The sequence below is a fragment of the Pyrgilauda ruficollis genome, unplaced genomic scaffold (genome assembly GCF_017590135.1).
Source record: "Pyrgilauda ruficollis isolate IOZ18807 unplaced genomic scaffold, ASM1759013v1 scaffold91, whole genome shotgun sequence".
In the NCBI taxonomy this organism is placed as follows: Eukaryota; Metazoa; Chordata; class Aves; order Passeriformes; family Passeridae; genus Pyrgilauda; species Pyrgilauda ruficollis.
The window spans coordinates 505613-522435 of NW_024531155.1; the positions used below are offsets into that span (position 1 = coordinate 505613).

General features: G+C 40.3%; 1 protein-coding gene across 3 annotated transcripts; it reads left to right on the forward strand.

The window, feature by feature from the left end:
• Positions 1-764: 764 nt before the first annotated feature.
• PRMT9 (protein arginine methyltransferase 9) lies at positions 765-16224 on the forward strand. 3 transcript variants are annotated; one of them, XM_041489212.1, is made up of 14 exons: positions 765-858; positions 1089-1154; positions 1687-1899; positions 2326-2474; positions 3308-3544; positions 4042-4209; positions 5281-5383; positions 6430-6536; positions 8454-8646; positions 12311-12494; positions 13607-14318; positions 14995-15148; positions 15548-15670; positions 15861-16224. In XM_041489212.1, the coding sequence occupies exons 3-14, from the start codon at positions 1714-1716 to the stop codon at positions 16074-16076; spliced, it is 2532 nt and encodes an 843-aa protein (XP_041345146.1). In that variant the 5' UTR covers positions 765-858; positions 1089-1154; positions 1687-1713; the 3' UTR covers positions 16077-16224. The 3 variants fall into 3 exon arrangements, 2 of the variants coding, with proteins under 2 accessions (XP_041345146.1, XP_041345145.1); XM_041489211.1 differs by having other exon boundaries at positions 783-999; XR_005956973.1 differs by lacking the exon at positions 14995-15148 and having other exon boundaries at positions 780-1154; positions 15861-16002.
• The last annotated feature ends 599 nt before the right edge of the window (positions 16225-16823 follow it).

Sequence of the window (16823 nt, forward strand, 5' to 3'; positions counted from 1 at the left end):
TCAAAATGCTGGCCTGGCATTTTTACATAACGCTCATTTGTTTCTAAAAGGGTATGCACACACAATATCCACAGCTGTAAAAGCATGGAAGAGCTGCATTCATGCTTTAAAACGGGAAAGCAAAGATGAGCAGCTTCCAAACGCTTCACAATTAGTAAACAATGCCGCGGCCTGTTCCTGTCCCAGAAGTAGGACATGACCGAATGAACTCTGCCTTTTTCCAGCTGCACTCCAGGGCTCTGAATGGGGCCGTTCCCCGGAGCAGACGGCTGCACAGGGAAGGAAGTGATGGCACAGGCGTGGGAGGGAGCAGGATACGGAACTTGAGATGTGGAGCAAAGCTCTGCATTTTGCCCCTCGCGATCTGCTGCTGCCGAGCACGGCTCTCAATCAGAGGTCCAAGAAAAGCTTGTTTATGACTTAAAGCCTGTGTTGTTCTCATCTGAGGTTCTCGGGAACTTAGCAAGAGGGGAATTAAAACTTGGAGTCAGGAACACCATGACTACAGGGCCGTGGAGGGAGGCAGTGCGTACACAGCGCTGGGCAACATTTAAGGTGGTGGTTCTTCCGTGCTGGCCGAGCAGCCCGGACCGCGAAGGGAACGCATCGGGCACGGCTGCGGATCCCTTCCACAGCCCTGCGCTAGCACGAGCTGCATTGCCAGCTTGCAGAGGCTTGGATGCGGGCCGAGAAAGGACGTGGGTAATGGAAACACCTTTAGCCGCAGCACTGACTCCCGCCCGGCGCCTGCGCGATGGCTCCGGCCCGGCAGCGCTATGGCCGCGGCCTGGGAGCGCCGCTGCGCGCTCGGCCCCTGACGGCTGGCCCTGGAGCTCGTGGCGGATGGCCCTGGAGCAGGTGGTGCCCGGGAGCAGGGGAAGCTCCATCTCCCCCCGCAGCCGGCCGGGCAGCCCCCCGTGGGGCAGCGCCTGGAGCCCTGCGGCCCCTCGGCCGCCCTGCCCCGGCCCCGAGGCGAGCGGCGAGGCCTCCCCGGCTTTGGTCTGCGTTGTGTTATTTATTTTACTGTATCTTTAGGAAAACAAACAAACAAAAAAAGTCTGGTCGTGATGGTGTTGTGTTTCTTGCAGTCCCTGTCCACGAAACCTTCGTGTTCTTCAACCTGAGTACCATTAGGAGTTACAGCGGTAACACAGGCAAGTATAAAAATGTGCATATTGTTTCTGGTCACTATTTTTAATGTTTTCTTAAGAGAAAAAATCGCCGTGGTGCCTTGTGTAAAGTAAACTGGGAACTCATTAGCTCTGTGAGGCTTTGCTTTATGAAGATGCTGTTGTTCAAGGAGAAGAAATTTAACCTGCAGATTTTGTGGTTGACTGTGAAATCTGTTGAGTGCGTGAACTACCAGTGTGCCACACTGTCTGGTCAGAGACATGCTAAAATGTCTGTTACAAAAATAAATTTTACAAAGTCAGAACCTGGTTTAACCTAGATGTGGTACACACTTGACTTTGAATGGTGAACACTCAGAGCTGATGGAATTATCAGCAGCATAAAGAGTAGATGTTTTTAATCTTGAGGACTTGGTGGGAGAAGAGATGTCTATTAAATGCCAGTGAAAACTGAAATATTTTTTTATCTGTCAACTTTGTGTACAAACGTTTTGACCTACAGTATATAGTATATGTGACCTTTTTATTTTTTTTTTTTTTTTTTTTTTTTTTTTAGAATAAGTGAGTATTTACATCCTTCAGAATGCCCAACTCCAATGCCAAACTTCATTCTAACCACAGGAGTGGCCGAGAAGCCAGCAGATGGGAATTGGTTTCCAGGTCTTTGCAGAGTGCTCAGCATTGCCTGGAGAACCAGGATTTTGGAACTGCATATGCTCACTATCTCCTGGTACTAAATCTAGCTCCTGAGTTAAAAACTACTGTCAAAGTAAGTGCTCTTTGAATTACTTGGAATTTTATGTATTCTAATTCTCTTGAGGTCTTTGTGACATGTTTTGTGATTTGTTACATGTAACTGATTTCTGCTTTTATTGAAGACAGAATTGGAAAATCAGTAATAATTGGGATGACCAATGATTTCTTTAATAAGCTCTGTATGAAGGGAGTTCATACAATCTTCTTTTAGTCTCTGTGTGTCAATGGCATTTAATAAAAACAGGGCAGTATTGGAGTATTGTTAGTATTGGAGCATGCATTAATACATACATGCAGGCTCTCAGTAAACCCTGCTGGGTGCTGATCCTCATGTGTGGGTGTCCATGTGTATGTCAGGACACCTACAGATGTTTTCAGGGCTCAGTTCCCTACTTCTGGCAACTCCCAGCACCTCAGTGGTCTGTGCTTTATTTTCTAGGAAACATTTCAGTTTACTCTCTTTAAATGGGCAGAAGAACTGGATTCTCTGGCACGGATTCAAGATCTGTTTAACTGCTATGAACAAGCACTTGAACTGTATCCCAATGATGAAGTGATCTGTAACAGTATGGGAGAACATCTCTTCAGGTTTGCAGTGATGTATATTCAGTTTTTGTAAGGGTCACGTTGTGAATACAAACACATTCAAATCTGTTTGTCTCAAATAGCTTAAAAAGAGTAGCCAATGCAAAAATAAAAGTTGTAAATCACAGCAAAAGCGGGGGGAAAAAAGCCACCATGTTTTTTTGTTGCTCAGGTCTTCTAATGCTGGAATTTTAAGACTGAAATCATAGCTCATAATCCAGGTGATTTTAGTTAGGTTTCCTTTTTGTAACTTCTTTGTTTTAAGAGAACACCTCTCTGAGCATTGTATTAAAATGTATACAAATATTTGGTAGATTTAGGGCTTTTTTCAGTGCTGTCTGATTTGAGATTATTAGGTATCATTGAAACTTGATTCAGATTCACAATTTGGTTTCTTTTAATTTCTTTTTTCAAAATTGGCACTTAATGCAAAAGCTGGCAACTCAAAATTTGGTGGTTTTGCAGGATGTTCCAGTTAAATAGAGTACCCACAGTTTTATAGCATTCTCTTGAGTTTATAACATTCTCTTGAGTATCCGTGAGACTAGATTGCAGAGCTGCTGCTCTCATGTTGTTGCAGTGAATTCTTGTAAATAAAACCTAAAGATGCAGTAGTGTATGAAGGTTGGTGCACACAATGGTGTTTCTGAGCTGGCTTTGCATTTTACAGTGACTTGATGTAAAGCTATAAATCATTCTTTTTCACTGTTTATAAAGATAATTTTTCTAACACAAAATATTTGTTGTCTTTTAGCTGACATAAGACCTCTTTACAGACCCTCAGATGTTCACAGCTGCATGCCTACTTCCCATTTGTTTGTCACTTTTGCTTTTAGAATGGGATTCAGAGACGAAGCAGCTGGCTATTTTCATAAAGCAGTGAAGCTCAACCCCAACTTTGCCGATGCCAAGGAGAATTTTTACCGCGTTGCAAACTGGCTGGTGGAGCGCTGGCACTTCATCATGCTCAACGATGCCAGGAGGAACCTCACCTACCTCAGGGCCATTGAGAGCGCTGTGCACTCAGGGAGCAAATCCGTCCTGGATATCGGAACGGGAACAGGAATCTTGAGGTATGCCACAATGCACGTTTCACAGGAATTTAATAGAAAAGTGTTGGTTGCCTGACAAAATTTGGCTGAGAGTGGAATAAATAACTGCTTTGATCCTTTTATGGAGACAGAACTTAAAAAAGCAAGCAAAGCTTTCAGAAGCCAGTGAGTCTGGAGTAGTATTTTTTGCAACATTTTTGTTATTTGTTGCAGATGCTTTTTGTGCCAGTAAGTGCTGCTGAAATTGAAATACTCACATGGGTTTTGAAGTTGTAATGTTATTTGTCCTGTCTTTAAATATTGACTGTCAAGAGTGGATTCAGCATAGCTGAGGGAGTGTCCTTATGCTAACTGTGGTGGTTTTTTTGCTGATAACATATCAAGATGGTATCAACTTGTGCAATATCAGTGTTCACACAAGAGATACCAGTTAATCTTAGGATGGTTTTTAGACTTGAACTGGTAGAAATATCAAGCAGGTGTGGAGGAGGGGAAAACCTCTGATTCTTGTTTTTCAGTATGTTTGCAAAAAAGGCGGGAGCATCTTTTGTCTATGCCTGCGAATTATCCAAAACCATGTATGAACTTGCCCGTGATGTGGTGGCAGCAAATAATATGGAAAGAGAGATCAAACTTCTGCATTTGAAGTCACTTGATATAGAAATTCCAAAGCACATACCTGAAAGGTACGTTGCTGCTTTCTCTTCTGATGGTATTTTTGAGTTTGCTCATCATTTCAAGAAAATAGGAAATGTCTTGTGACCTAAACAGGAAGTAACACTTCTGTAATACTGCTCATAATGTGAGACGATTCTCTGTATCTTTTATGTGTTTAAAGAGCAGAAATGACAACATATTCTTCAGATCATTCTAATTTCTGTTGGTAGACCAACAATGTCTTAAATTAAGGAGTTTAATTTGATGGTGGGAGCTTTGGGGCATATGTAATCATACAGCAGCATTGGGAAAAAATTAGATTACTATGTCATAAAAGTAATTATAACACACTTTCATACTTCTAAGATCTTGTGGCTCACTTCTGCAGCCTTTGAACAGGATCGAGTTACCAGGATTTAATAAAGTTATGATGATGGTACAGGCTCATGATCTGAAATGATGAAGCTCCTGGTTTAGGCCTATGAAGCCTTGCCTAATTGTGTCAGCTGAGCTACTGTAATACATGTATCCCTTTAGTGTATATAATGAGTTACTAGATGTCAGCTATTAATAAATAAATTACTGCTGTTCTGGAAGTGTCTCCTCTTATTATGCCATATGTTTTCTCGTTTACTTCCAGAGGACTTTAGATTTTAGGGTTGTTAGTCTGTGTAGGAATGTTTTTGTGTTTTGATTATAGTTTTGGGGGGTTTAATTCCTTTTTGTACACATGCGTGAATACATACTATTGCACAAAATATGTATTCTGCAGTATCATTGGCTGTGTGCCCAGGCTGAAACATCTTCCTGTTTTGGCTAGATTCTTCCCACACAACTTATTTATAAATGCTGAGCAAGAAGCTTTACAGTAAATCCTTGCTCAATATTTGCTCTCTTTTATCTGCATCTTCAATAACTTCTGACAGCAATTCAAAACACATAATTTTTTGGAAGAATTAAATTGTCCACATGTACTAAAACTCCTGGTAAAAGAGCTCTGGGCTCATATTTGAGCTCATATTTGGTGGGGTTTTTTTCTTTAAAGGAATGATTGATTGTTGGCAGGAGTGTTTGTTATACATCATATTTTTCTTGTCTAGAGTTTCCTTGGTTGTCACAGAAACAGTCGATGCTGGCTTATTTGGAGAAGGAATTGTGGAGAGCTTGATACATGCTTGGGAACATCTGCTTTTACAGCCAAAGGTAGGTGATGTGGGCACATGCACACATTCCAGACATATGGGAATGAGAAACAGTTGTCTTGTAAATGCTTCATTCCTTTTGGTATGCTAAAAATGAGTGATCTGAGCTTGCTCCATGAATTTGATTTTGGTGAGTGGCAGTGAGGCAGAACTTGCATTGTACTTCTGTGAGCTCTGTGTTCTGAGTAAACATGTATTTGCAAAGCATGTTTCCCTGTAACCTTCCTTTAGGATGTAACCTTCCTTCATCACAGATGGTTCACTCTTAATCACTGTTCATTCATTTATTTTAAATCTTTTTTGTCCCCCATCTTTGTAAGTAACAGCAAAAGGGTTTGTGTGGATTTTAAATGTACAGCCAGTCTAGGCAGAAAATGCTGAATTATGGTAGTATTTCTCATTGTAACATTTGGGAACACTCAATTATATTTTGGAAAATAATTTATTTTTGCTGGTTTTAACCTTTTTGCAAGACCAAGCAATTCCACTGGGTTTCAGATTTTACTTTATATTTTGTGGTTTTGCTAGTACGTTAATCAAAGTAGCATGACAAGGAGTCTTACATAGCCAAATCTCTGTTATGCTAATATTCATCCTAATAGAAGGATTTCTCTTTATTTTGCCCTTGCCTTGATTCTAGCTCATTTAAAAAAAAAAAGTTGTAGCTGGCTGAAACCTTTTGTGTTGTACTGAGTTGAAACTGGTGACCTCTAGTGTTAAGTACAGGAATGATGCATAACGGAAAAGTCCTCGAATGTTTCAGTATAGTCTTGACAGTGTTTTTCAATCTGCATTTTGTTAGAGTTACACACAGAAAGTAGTAGACTAAAGAGTAAAGCTGATGCCTGGTTATATTGAGACACTGTATTTAAAAAACTCCTTTAATGGTCTACAGAATGCCAAAGAGAAGTGATTTTACCAGTCACTAAGAACTTAGCAATGTTTTGAATGTCACTTGAATGGCTCACTAATATGTAATTTAGGCTTTTCAGTAATGGTAGAAATAGGCCACTGTCTCATTGCATGTTGTTGTTCATGTTTTCACAGCCTAAAAACCAAGATATTAGTGCTGGAGACTATGGCAGAGTTATTCCTGCAAGTGCTACAATATTTGGAATGGCAGTGGAATGCAAAGAGATACGTAGACATCACAGGTGTGTTTAAACTCTAGCACAGCTTGAGCCCACATTTTTTATTTGGGGAGAGAGACTGGTTGTTTTTATTGACCATTTCTCATTTACTTTGCTCTTTATTTTTTGAATGGCTGATTATCTGTTTAACAAAAAAGATTTTTGCTCTCACTATCCCCACCCCTTTTCCAGGCTGTCTTTTTTTTGCCCCACCTCCCTATCTCTTTGAGGTTCAGATTTCCTGGACCTGTTAATCATACAGTTATGCTGAAATACCTGCCTCTAACACATGCTAAAGAAATGTAATTCCTTCATAGTAAAATTACTTCTTGATTTTTGAATTGGAGATTCTTGGATTAACGCTTGGCCTTTACCCTCATTTTACCCTCTTTATAATCTGCTCTATAACTCACTTCTGGATCTTACCCTGGATCTAACCCCTGTAAAGCCTAAGTGTTGATAACCCTAGCTGTCTTTATCTGTCTGAATGTTCTTTGCCTAATTCTGAACTGGCATACAGTAGAGTTTCTTTGCTGAGACCAGTTCTGACAGTGTATCAATTACTTTCATATTTATTCTAATCTTTTAGAACAGTATCCTTGTATGGAGACAGTCTCTGTCTGAGAGGTTTGGACTTGGGCTATTTTGTTTAGGATTAATATTGTTGTAAGTTAGAGAAAATACTGACTTCTAGAGGAGCTCCAGTGCACTGGATGAAAAGCAGCCAGGCTCCATCAGTGATTTCTCTAATGCAATAGACTTGGACAGTGGCCAGAAAGAGAAAGAAGTTCCTGTGGTAGATGGTCACAAAATAGTTTCTTTTATAAGTTAATTATTCATCAGTTAGAAGAGGTTTTGCCTTGAAACTGGGCATTTACTGTTACTTACAAAATTTAAATACAATGAAAGTTAATTTGCTGTTAACTTTGGATTATTGAATTGATGTTCCATTTTAATAGCTTAAGGTCAGGTGATTAGCAGGACTGAAGTGATTGTCACAAATTAATTATATGCTGTAGGTAAAAAAGTGACTTTTAAATTTCTTGTCTTTATAGTTTGAGATCCCTTTTTACTCCAGTAAGAATATTTAAGATTATTTTAACATGTTCTGTTTTTATGTAAAACACTTGCCTGTTCTCAGATTTAAACTACACAGATCTCTTTGAATTATTCTGATGTTCATGCCTTCACATTTCCTCAAGTGTTTTTACAATCTACAGGAGACCTTTGGGGTTTGGATGTTTTTTTCTGAGCAGGAGGTCTAATGAAATAGCAGTGTGGAAATATCTCTTGTCTCATGATTTTTATATAATCTAGCACAGTTTCTGCCTTGAACAATTAATACAACTTTTCTTTGAGCTTTTCCTTGTGCTTTATTTATTTTTTTTTTTTTTTTTGAGTGGTTAGAAGTAGACATAGAGCCCAGAATTAAATGAATACATGATTTTTTTCCTGAAGTACATTTAAAAGTGTGTTTAATTTATCATCAAACACTGATTCATCTTGCTGAGAGAATCCCCTTTCAGTCCAATTGTTGATAATTTTGCATATCACAGCCATCTCTCTGTGGCTGATCTGATCTTCTACTTTGTATTCTGTCCCAGTCTTTCAGCAATTTTAAGTTATGCTTCGTTGTGCTCTGATTGGTATTGGGGTTTTTTCCTAGGATATAGTGAAATTCTTAATATGTATTGGGCTTTTTCTTAGTTTCTGGTGAGAGCATTCAGTTCTGATTCTTGAAAGTGAGGTGCATTTTCTGTGCTTTAGAGCTGCCCTGAGCGTGACAAAAACCCCACAGAACTGTATTAGTGTTTTTAGCTTCTCTATTCTAACACTCTGTACATTTAAAAATAATTAGTCAGCCTAGAGATAATTTCCCCTTTAGGTTTTTGGTCAAATTACTTGGCATTTCATTTCTCCTCTGTTTGCCTTTACTCCCAGAGTGGGAATGCAAGAAGTTGCTGGTGTGTGCTTGTCAAATTCAGTGCAGTTTGTCAGTCCCACATATGCTGCTGCTGGCTCAGAGGAAACTGTGGAGCCCTACACCACCGAGAAGCTCAGTCATATTCCTGGGGGTTACAGAGCCCTCACAAAGCCCTGTCAAGTCATGACAGTAGATTTCAACAATCTGCAGGTAATGATTTTTCTTGCACCCTTCTTAACTAATCTTTTTATAGTAGTGGAAGTCCCATATGTCATTTGGTTTTGGGTTAGCCTTCAGAACAGTTCACAAGTGCAAAGTTATCAGGGCTGCTCTGAAATCATCTGCTGGTTTTGATGCTTGTCTAGTTGTGTGGTGATGTGATTCCTCAGATGACAATCTGTAATTTTTTTGAAGGTGGAGTTTTTTTGTTTACTGGGCATAGCTTAAGGAATTTTAAAAACTACCTCACCATAAAATCTAACAGCTGCTGGCCTCAGTACAAGGAGGGGAAGGAAAGATGCAAGAGATCCATCCTGAATGATTTATGTAGTTGTGGAGCTGACTTAGTTTATTTCTCTAAAGTCAGCCTTCACAAAGAGAAAGGCTGTATTTCTCCATCTGGCATAAAAATGCATATGTTAGCGGGTAAATGTAAAAGAGGAGATGAAGAAATTATTCTGTTCAACCATTTGATTCCACACTTCAGCTCCTTTGTATCTCAAGGTATTTCTGTATTAGGGCATTCTAAAATCTTGTAGCATAATTTTGTGTATTTAGCACAAAATACATTTGTATGTGTATGCTAAATAGGCCTGAACTGGAAGGCAAGGACCTCAGCCCCTGCAGCTGAGCTTGCTAAAAAGATGATACAGCTGATCTCTGGTGTGCTTCTTGCTCATTGAGCTGTGGTGAGGAGCTGGCATTGAGTCAGAGCTTAAAATGGATTCTGTTATATAAATGAAATTATACTTGGCTGCTGCTTGGCCAGGAGTTGCAGTTTCTGAATCAATTGCTTTTCCTAGTTGGCTTGTCTGACATCCTGAGATGAAAAATGAAATAAGAAAAGGCTCTTCAGTATACTATTGGGAGCAATCTCTGTGACGTAATGTTGCTTCTGCTTCCAGCGTCAAGAAGAAGCTATTGCTCTCATCTGAGATGTCTGTTCTTAAGCATCTGCCTGCTGGCAAACATGTAAAGATCATTTTAAAGAGCAAAGAACAGTGTTATTCTTGAAATCATGTTTCAAAAGTGCTCCTTTGGAGTTTTGGTTAGACTAATGGAGTGCTCCTGTCATGAAATATTAAGATATTGTAAGTAAAAAGGAAGAAATGCTTCTGTTATGAATCACTGATGTGATTGGGAATCCTTGGTTACTGTTTGTTGTTACTTTGTCACTGGGCAAATGTGGTAGTTCCAAACTCTGGTAGGTTACTTCCAGCATGGATTTTTGTTTTGGGGGTTTTTTTAATGTGTTGTGTCATGGCCGTACCTGGATGTTCAATCAATGCAGCTAAAAATGAGAAAAAGTTGTCTTTGTTCCTATTGTAATAAGAAAACAATCCTCCTAAACTTAAAAACAGTAGCAGAATTACCAACTAAGAACAGAAATTCAGGTAAGAAATCACTTAGCACTAGTAAGTTATTTGGTAAGACCTGTTTTCTAAATTCCTATTTCAAAGAACTAGAGGGATGTTGCATTTATTCGGCTTATGCTAACTGTCCAGACCTAAACTGGCAGAACTGAGAAGAAGGCTTAAAATGCAGTACAACAGTGTTTTTCAAACTGAGTTGTAGGAGATTTCAAAGACATCAGTACAGATCAAAGAAATAAGTCAAAATTCACAAATAATAATAATTTCAAAAAAGCAGCTGCTTTATGGTGATTACTTTATTACTGCTGTTATTAGCAGCAGCAGCTCAGTCCCTCCCAGGCAGGGGAATGAGGTGTGGCTGTAATTACACTTGCACCCAGCCTGGTGCTGCCTCTGTGCATGTTTGCTGGCAGCAGATCAGTGCCACTGGCAGGGGAAGTGTTTACCTCTGCAGCCAGTAATTAAAGCTCAGTCTCACTTTCAGGCCCTAAAGGAACTGTGCTTTTGCCAACAGTTACAGATTTTGGCTCTTCCTAATCTTTCATGAGAAGTTGTAGTGTGGAATATGTGAGAAATTGTGGATCAAGACATAGGAAACTTGATAACTGCATTCTTGCTGTAGATTTTCCTTCTGTTTGTAGGTCTTTCTCATTCAGAGGATGTGTGGCGTTGAATCATTTTGGGGTTTTACTGCCTATTCCTGTGCCATTGCTTTATTTCCTTTGCTCTCTCTTAACAAGACTACTTTATAAATTACCATCCTGATGTGCTGTGGCTGTTTAATTCTGCAATTGGCATTAAAAAATAGAAGATTATTTATAAAGTGGCAAATGTGAGAAATAAATATGGTTTAAGCAGAATGGCAGAGAGCAGGGAAAGCTGAAGCAAGCCTTCAAATGTGTTTTTAAGTGATAGCAATGTGACACTGCAGTTACTAGAACCCACTGGATGAGAACCTTGGGCCTGCTGTTGCTGAGGAATAATCAGGAAGAATACTTCTATAAAATACACTTCTATACCTCTACCAACTCCCCAGAAACCAAGAACCAGATGCATGCTTGTGCTCTTGCTGTCTATTTCAAGGGGCTTGATGCCAGCAAAGCTTCCACTGACTACTCTTTCCTTCAATAGCTGAGGAGGTACCAAAAGGATGACTGTCAGCAAAGCACTTCTGTTGGAGAGCAGTGACATCTTACTGTGAACTTTGTTATCATTCAGTAATTTTAACTTGCCCATTGCTCAGCCATCTCAGTTGTAAAAAGAGGGATAGACAAGCTCTTGGAGAACACAGAACAAAGAGGGAAGAATAAGAAACGCAACATGTGACAGCTAGTCCTGTCCTCAGAGCAGGACATAAACTTTTCTTTTGCCATGTGTATTTTAAGATTGAAATGTAAAGAGGACAGGTGTTGACATAAGCAGATCAGGAAGTTGATAAATGTTTTGGAAGGGCTGTTAAAAAGCAGAATGGCTGTGACTTGAGGGAACCTTTGGTCCCTTGTGCTTGACTTCCTGTTAATTGGTTTATGCTGGAACTAAAACATTAGTGCTGGTCCTTTTGTGCCTCTTTTGCTACCTGTTGGTAGCAGAAGGTAATTCCAGAGAAAAATAAATTTTACATGGAAAAAGACTTTATTCCTGTTACATATTCAAAACTTTGTAGAGTATTGGAGAATGTATAAATGATCCCTTTAGGATAGACCTTAAGGTCTTCCCAGTAGTGAGATTGTACATGCCTTTAACACAAGGCCTACATAGCCCAGATAGCAGATAAAACGCCCTCAAAGATGTTTGACTTCCTGTTTTTATAATGACTCTGCAAGCTTGTGTTTGAGCAAATTCACAGTACACAGTATTTCTGGAACTGATTGAACACAGGTTTTAAGTGAAACATGTGCCTAAGCATTGGCTTGAGTTCAGCCAAAAGCCTGGCTCCGTTTTTATTCATTCTTGTAAGGCAAGCCCTGCCAGTCTGAAGTCTTCCTTGCAGTTTTCAGTGAGTTTAAATGTGTGTGTTCTTAGATGTAGGCTTGTTTGCTTCTCACAGATGTGGGCTGTCCATGTGGGAAATGGCTCTTGCATGTGGGAAGACAGTTCCTATGCTAATGAGTAGTAATGATGATAATTGGTATTGTAGAGGCTTGGTAACTTGAAGTTTCTGTTGGGTGCTCTCATGGATTGATGCAGAAATTTTGGATTATTTAGTTTAATGAAACCAAATTTTTATTTATGGAAATAAACTCCCTCCCTTTTTTTTTTTTTTCTCTTTTTGCTTTGGTCAGGAGCTGAAAAGCCTGACAGCTAGAAAGCCCTGGAAGCTCAGCCTGCCAGTCACTGAAGGAGGAATACTGGATGCTGTTGTGGTGTGGTTTGTACTGCAGCTTGATGATGAGCATTCTCTATCTACAAGTCCCAGTGAGGAAACTTGCTGGGAACAGGCTGTGTATCCTGTGCAGGGCCTCCTTGGTATGTCCTGTGGGTTTGCTTGTTATGGTACATTAACTTGGTTTCATTTTGGGGTTTTGTTTTTTTTTTTTTCATTTTGATAAGTTAGCTTATCTCAGAGATTAGGAAGTCTAAATAGGATTGGAAGTTCAACAGCAGTAGCTGAGAGGTGGTTCCTGATCATGTTTCTGATTTGTAGAGCACAGTCCCTTCATCAGGGCTTGTTTGTGAGACTTTGCTGTGATGAGATCTGGGAGAAAGCTTTTCATTAAGTTGGGGTTTTTTTCTGTACTAAATTTAATGCATTTTGGAGCAAATCCAAAAAGTCGGGCTACTGACTGCCTCACTTGTGACTTAAGAGAGGAAGGGGGGCAAGGTGAGGTAGGAATTGCTAGCTGCTACTGCCACAAAAACAAAACTAAACATTCCTACCTACCCCTTGCCCCATGTGGGATTCAACTTGAATACTCTCCTCATACAGGCATTGACAGTGTAATCTTTAACAGTGTCCACTCTCTATTCGTCCACCTTTTATTTCCCTATTTCCTAGAATCTTAGAATATCTCAAGCTGGAAGGGACCCATAAGGATCATAGAGTCCAGCTTCCTGCTTCTTGCAGGACTACCTAAAATTAAATCACCTGTCTAAGAGCATTATCCAGATGCTCCTTGCACTCTGGCATGCTGTGACTACTACCCTGGGGAACCTGTTCCAGTGACTGATAATCCTGTGGGTGAAGTACCTTTTCTGAATATCCCGTCTGAACTTCCCTGATGCAGCTTCATTCCATTTCCTCATGTGCCATCTCTGAGAGAGATCAGCACCTTCCCCTCCACTGCCACCCTTGAGGGCGTTCTAGACTGTGATGAGATCTTCCCTCAGCCTGTTCTTCTCCAGGCTGAGCAAAACAAGTGCCCTCAGCTCTTCATAAGCCTTTCCCCTGAGGCCTTTATCTTGGTCACCCTGCTCTGCACACACTTGTAATGGTTTGATGTCCTCATACTGTGGCACAGATATGAACAGATGAGATATAGGGCTGGGTTTGTTTGTTTGTTTGTTTCAAGCACCGTAAGGCTCTTCACTGATGTGTTGGTAAAGTAACTGACACAACTTCATTATGCTCTTTTGCCAAGATTATTCTGTGAAGACTGGAGATACTGTGATGATGGAAGTTTGCTGCCAAGACTGCTACTTGAAGATCCAGAAGATTTCTTCCTTGCCTTCAGAGTGTGGGATGGATTTCAGTGACAGAGACGACACGCTGAGTTTGGGCAATGAGGCTGAATTATGTAATGCTCTGGCTGGACTTCAGACAAGCACCAAACGGGATGGCAGCACTCCAGTGTGTGTGCTGGAATCCACAGAAATAGCCCTGCTGAATGACATAGCTTACCATGAATGCTTCAAAGCTGCCATGAGCAAAGTGCTGCTGTCATTAAATCCAAGTAAGGACTTGCACTCCATGGACGTTGATGGACATGGCAGCGGGATAAACCTCCAAGAGAATCAAAATACGAGCTCTCTAGGTGTGGATCCTGATGCTTTATACGTTTTAGATGTATCTGAAGGCTTCTCCATCCTGCCAATTATAGCTGGCAAGCTTGGACCAGTTAGAGCCTACAGTTCTGTTGAGAAAGATCAGCATCAGGCAGCACTTCATGTCATTGCAGAAGCAAACCATTTCCCTAAGGAAACATTAGAGTTTTGGCTCAGCCACTTAGAAGAAGAAAGTGTGGTGCTACAGAGACCCAAATCAGACAAATTGTGGAGTATTATTATCTTGGATGTTATAGAGACATCAGGTTTAATCCAGCAGGAGGTGATGGAAAAGGCTGCAATATCCAGGTAGAGTATAAAAGGACAAAAATATTTCTTGGAATCTGTAATTACCTGAAAAATTTTGAGAATATTCCTTGTAACTATGTAATTACTGTTATGTTTCTTCTGTAGAAAAAGGGTTTTTCCTTGGATTGAACCTTCCAGTGTTTCTGGCATTACATTATTTTTTTTTTTAAAAGCATCATGATTTCACCATCTCAGATTCCTTTATTTCTTTTAATGCAAGAATATGGATGATCATATTCCTTGATCTGTCAGAAGTTTGCAGGATAACAAAGAATAACCAAGGTAGCTTTTACTGCAGGTTTAGAAAAGCCCAGATTCGTGTACGTGTCAAACGGTTGTTGGAACAGACTGGTCCTGCTAATAGACAAACCCGTAGTGTTAGAACAGCCAGGGGGGCAGCAGCAAAGCTGCTGTGCCTCATAGCAGGAGGAGTGGGAAGGAAGGCAGAGGAGAAGTAAAATAATGGAAATGGGTAACCAAGTGTGAAATGGATTTATCCCCTTTTGTGGGCCTAGGGAAACCTTACTGTTAACCTTTGTGTTTAGTGATGGCACATTATGCCTAGGAACACTCGACTTCAGAGCAAGAACTAGTGTGCCTTTCTTAAATGCATTTACTGTTCTTTCATTACTGTAGATTGATAAGCTTTACAGGTGAAATCCCTCTTAATTTACAGGTGTTTACTTCACAGTGGAGGGAAGATTTTCCCACAGTATGTGTTGGTATATGGGATGCTTGTAGAATCAGAGTCTCTGTTGCTGGAGAGTGCTGTTCAAGGAACAGAACCAACCCTGGGGTTTAATATAGCCCCTTTCATCAACCAGTTCAAGGTAGGAAGCTGGTGGGTAGCTTCCAGGCATGGTTTCAAAGCTGCAGCTGTTTAGCTGTTTAGATTTGGTGTGAACTATAAAAAACACTGTTGAAATTACCAAGAGAGGTTTTCGTGACCACACAGGGACCTTGAGATAAGGTAAAATGGGTGATGTTTGTTTTAGAACTGGCATGGAAGTTTTGTCCCCGTTACTGTACAGAAGAATGACTGTGCTGTTACTGTTCCCAGGCAACTGTATTCCAGTGTTTCAAAAGGGATTAGAGGCTGTATTTTGCATTTTGTCTATCTCTGATAGCCATTCCAGTAATTCCTGGCAACTTTAGTGTTATGATTAAGTTTACTACCTTTTCCCTTTGTAATTGCTGTTGCTGCCTGAAGTTCTGGTCTATACTTTCAGGTACCTGTTCGTGTGTATTTGGATCTCTCCACATTACCCTCTGTACCCTTGAGCAAGCCAGCAGAGCTTTTAAGGCTGGATCTCATGAACCCTCTGCTGAACAGCCCCAGCAGAGAAGTGAAGGTGAGTTCTGAGGCCCAGAGTACATTTAACTACTCTTCTGCAGTGCTGCTTCTTAATTGCTCCTGTAGACTAAACATTTCAACACAGAATTTGTCTGCAGCTGTCTCTGAAAACGATTGAAATGGCTTGAACTATCTTCCGTTTCAAAGAACAAAGTAGTGTAATTGTTCATTGTTTTAAATATTTTTAGGTACAAATTTGTAAGTCTGGCCGGGTCACTGCCATTCCCTTCTGGTATCACATCCATCTAGATGAAGACCATAGCTTGAACACATCTGATGAGTCCTCACACTGGAAACAAGCTGCAGTTGTTCTGGATGAGCCCATCCCAGTTCAGGTTGGAGATGAACTTGTACTTGATGTCCAACACCATAAAAGCAATATCAGCATTACAGTTAAAAGGTGAAGAATGTCCTGTGTGATTTGTGCTTAATTACCTATGCATAAACTGAATGTTCAGAACAACACTGCTGTTACTTTGTATTAAAGCCTAAACTTTATTTACTGATCAAAAAGGCTTATTTGTTGCTGTAATAAAAGATACTTAGGTTCCACTGGTGGACTAAAATTTGCACTGTAAGGGTATCCTCCCAAGCTAGAGGAGGTATTGTCTTCACTGCAGCACAAACCTGATTGCTGGCTCATGTAGTGACTGCAGCAGTGGGACAGAGTTTTGCTACCAGGTCAGCTGTAGTGAAGGAAAAAAGCACCTGGGTACCTGTACCAGCAATAAACAGCTGTGGCTGTTTGGGACAGAGACCTTGTTTCTCAAACTGTGATTCAACTTCTCAGTTGCCAGAGCCTCCTACATCAGAGTATTGATATGTGACCCTTGTGGGAGGACTGAACAGCATTACAGCTGCAGTATGAGATCACAAATTAGTGCTGCACACAGAGCATTCTAAAAAGCTGTAAAGGAGTGCTGTTGGATAACTCAGTCTATATAATGGAAGGTAAACTTTTTAGAATCCCCCAGAGATTTTTTCCTAGGGAATACAATGGGAATTAACTTATCTGTAGAAAGTTGTATAAAATACATCAGTCACTGCAGTGCTCCTGACAGTCTTCTACAGCATTACATCTTGGTACAATGCAGGTAACCAGTTCCTTCTACTAAATTTGTATACACATGGAAGACTGATAAAATCTTTGA

What these genes read in the sequence shown, in the direction of transcription:
- PRMT9 (XM_041489212.1), top strand. Translation starts at nt 1,714, where the DNA reads ATGCCCAACTCCAATGCCAAACTTCATTCTAACCACAGGAGTGGCCGA. An exon ending in ATGGGAGAACATCTCTTCAG is followed by an intron (nt 2,475 to 3,307) that starts GTTTGCAGTGAT and finishes TTTTGCTTTTAG; the next exon opens with AATGGGATTCAGAGACGAAG. An exon ending in GAAAAGGCTGCAATATCCAG is followed by an intron (nt 14,319 to 14,994) that starts GTAGAGTATAAA and finishes CTTAATTTACAG; the next exon opens with GTGTTTACTTCACAGTGGAG.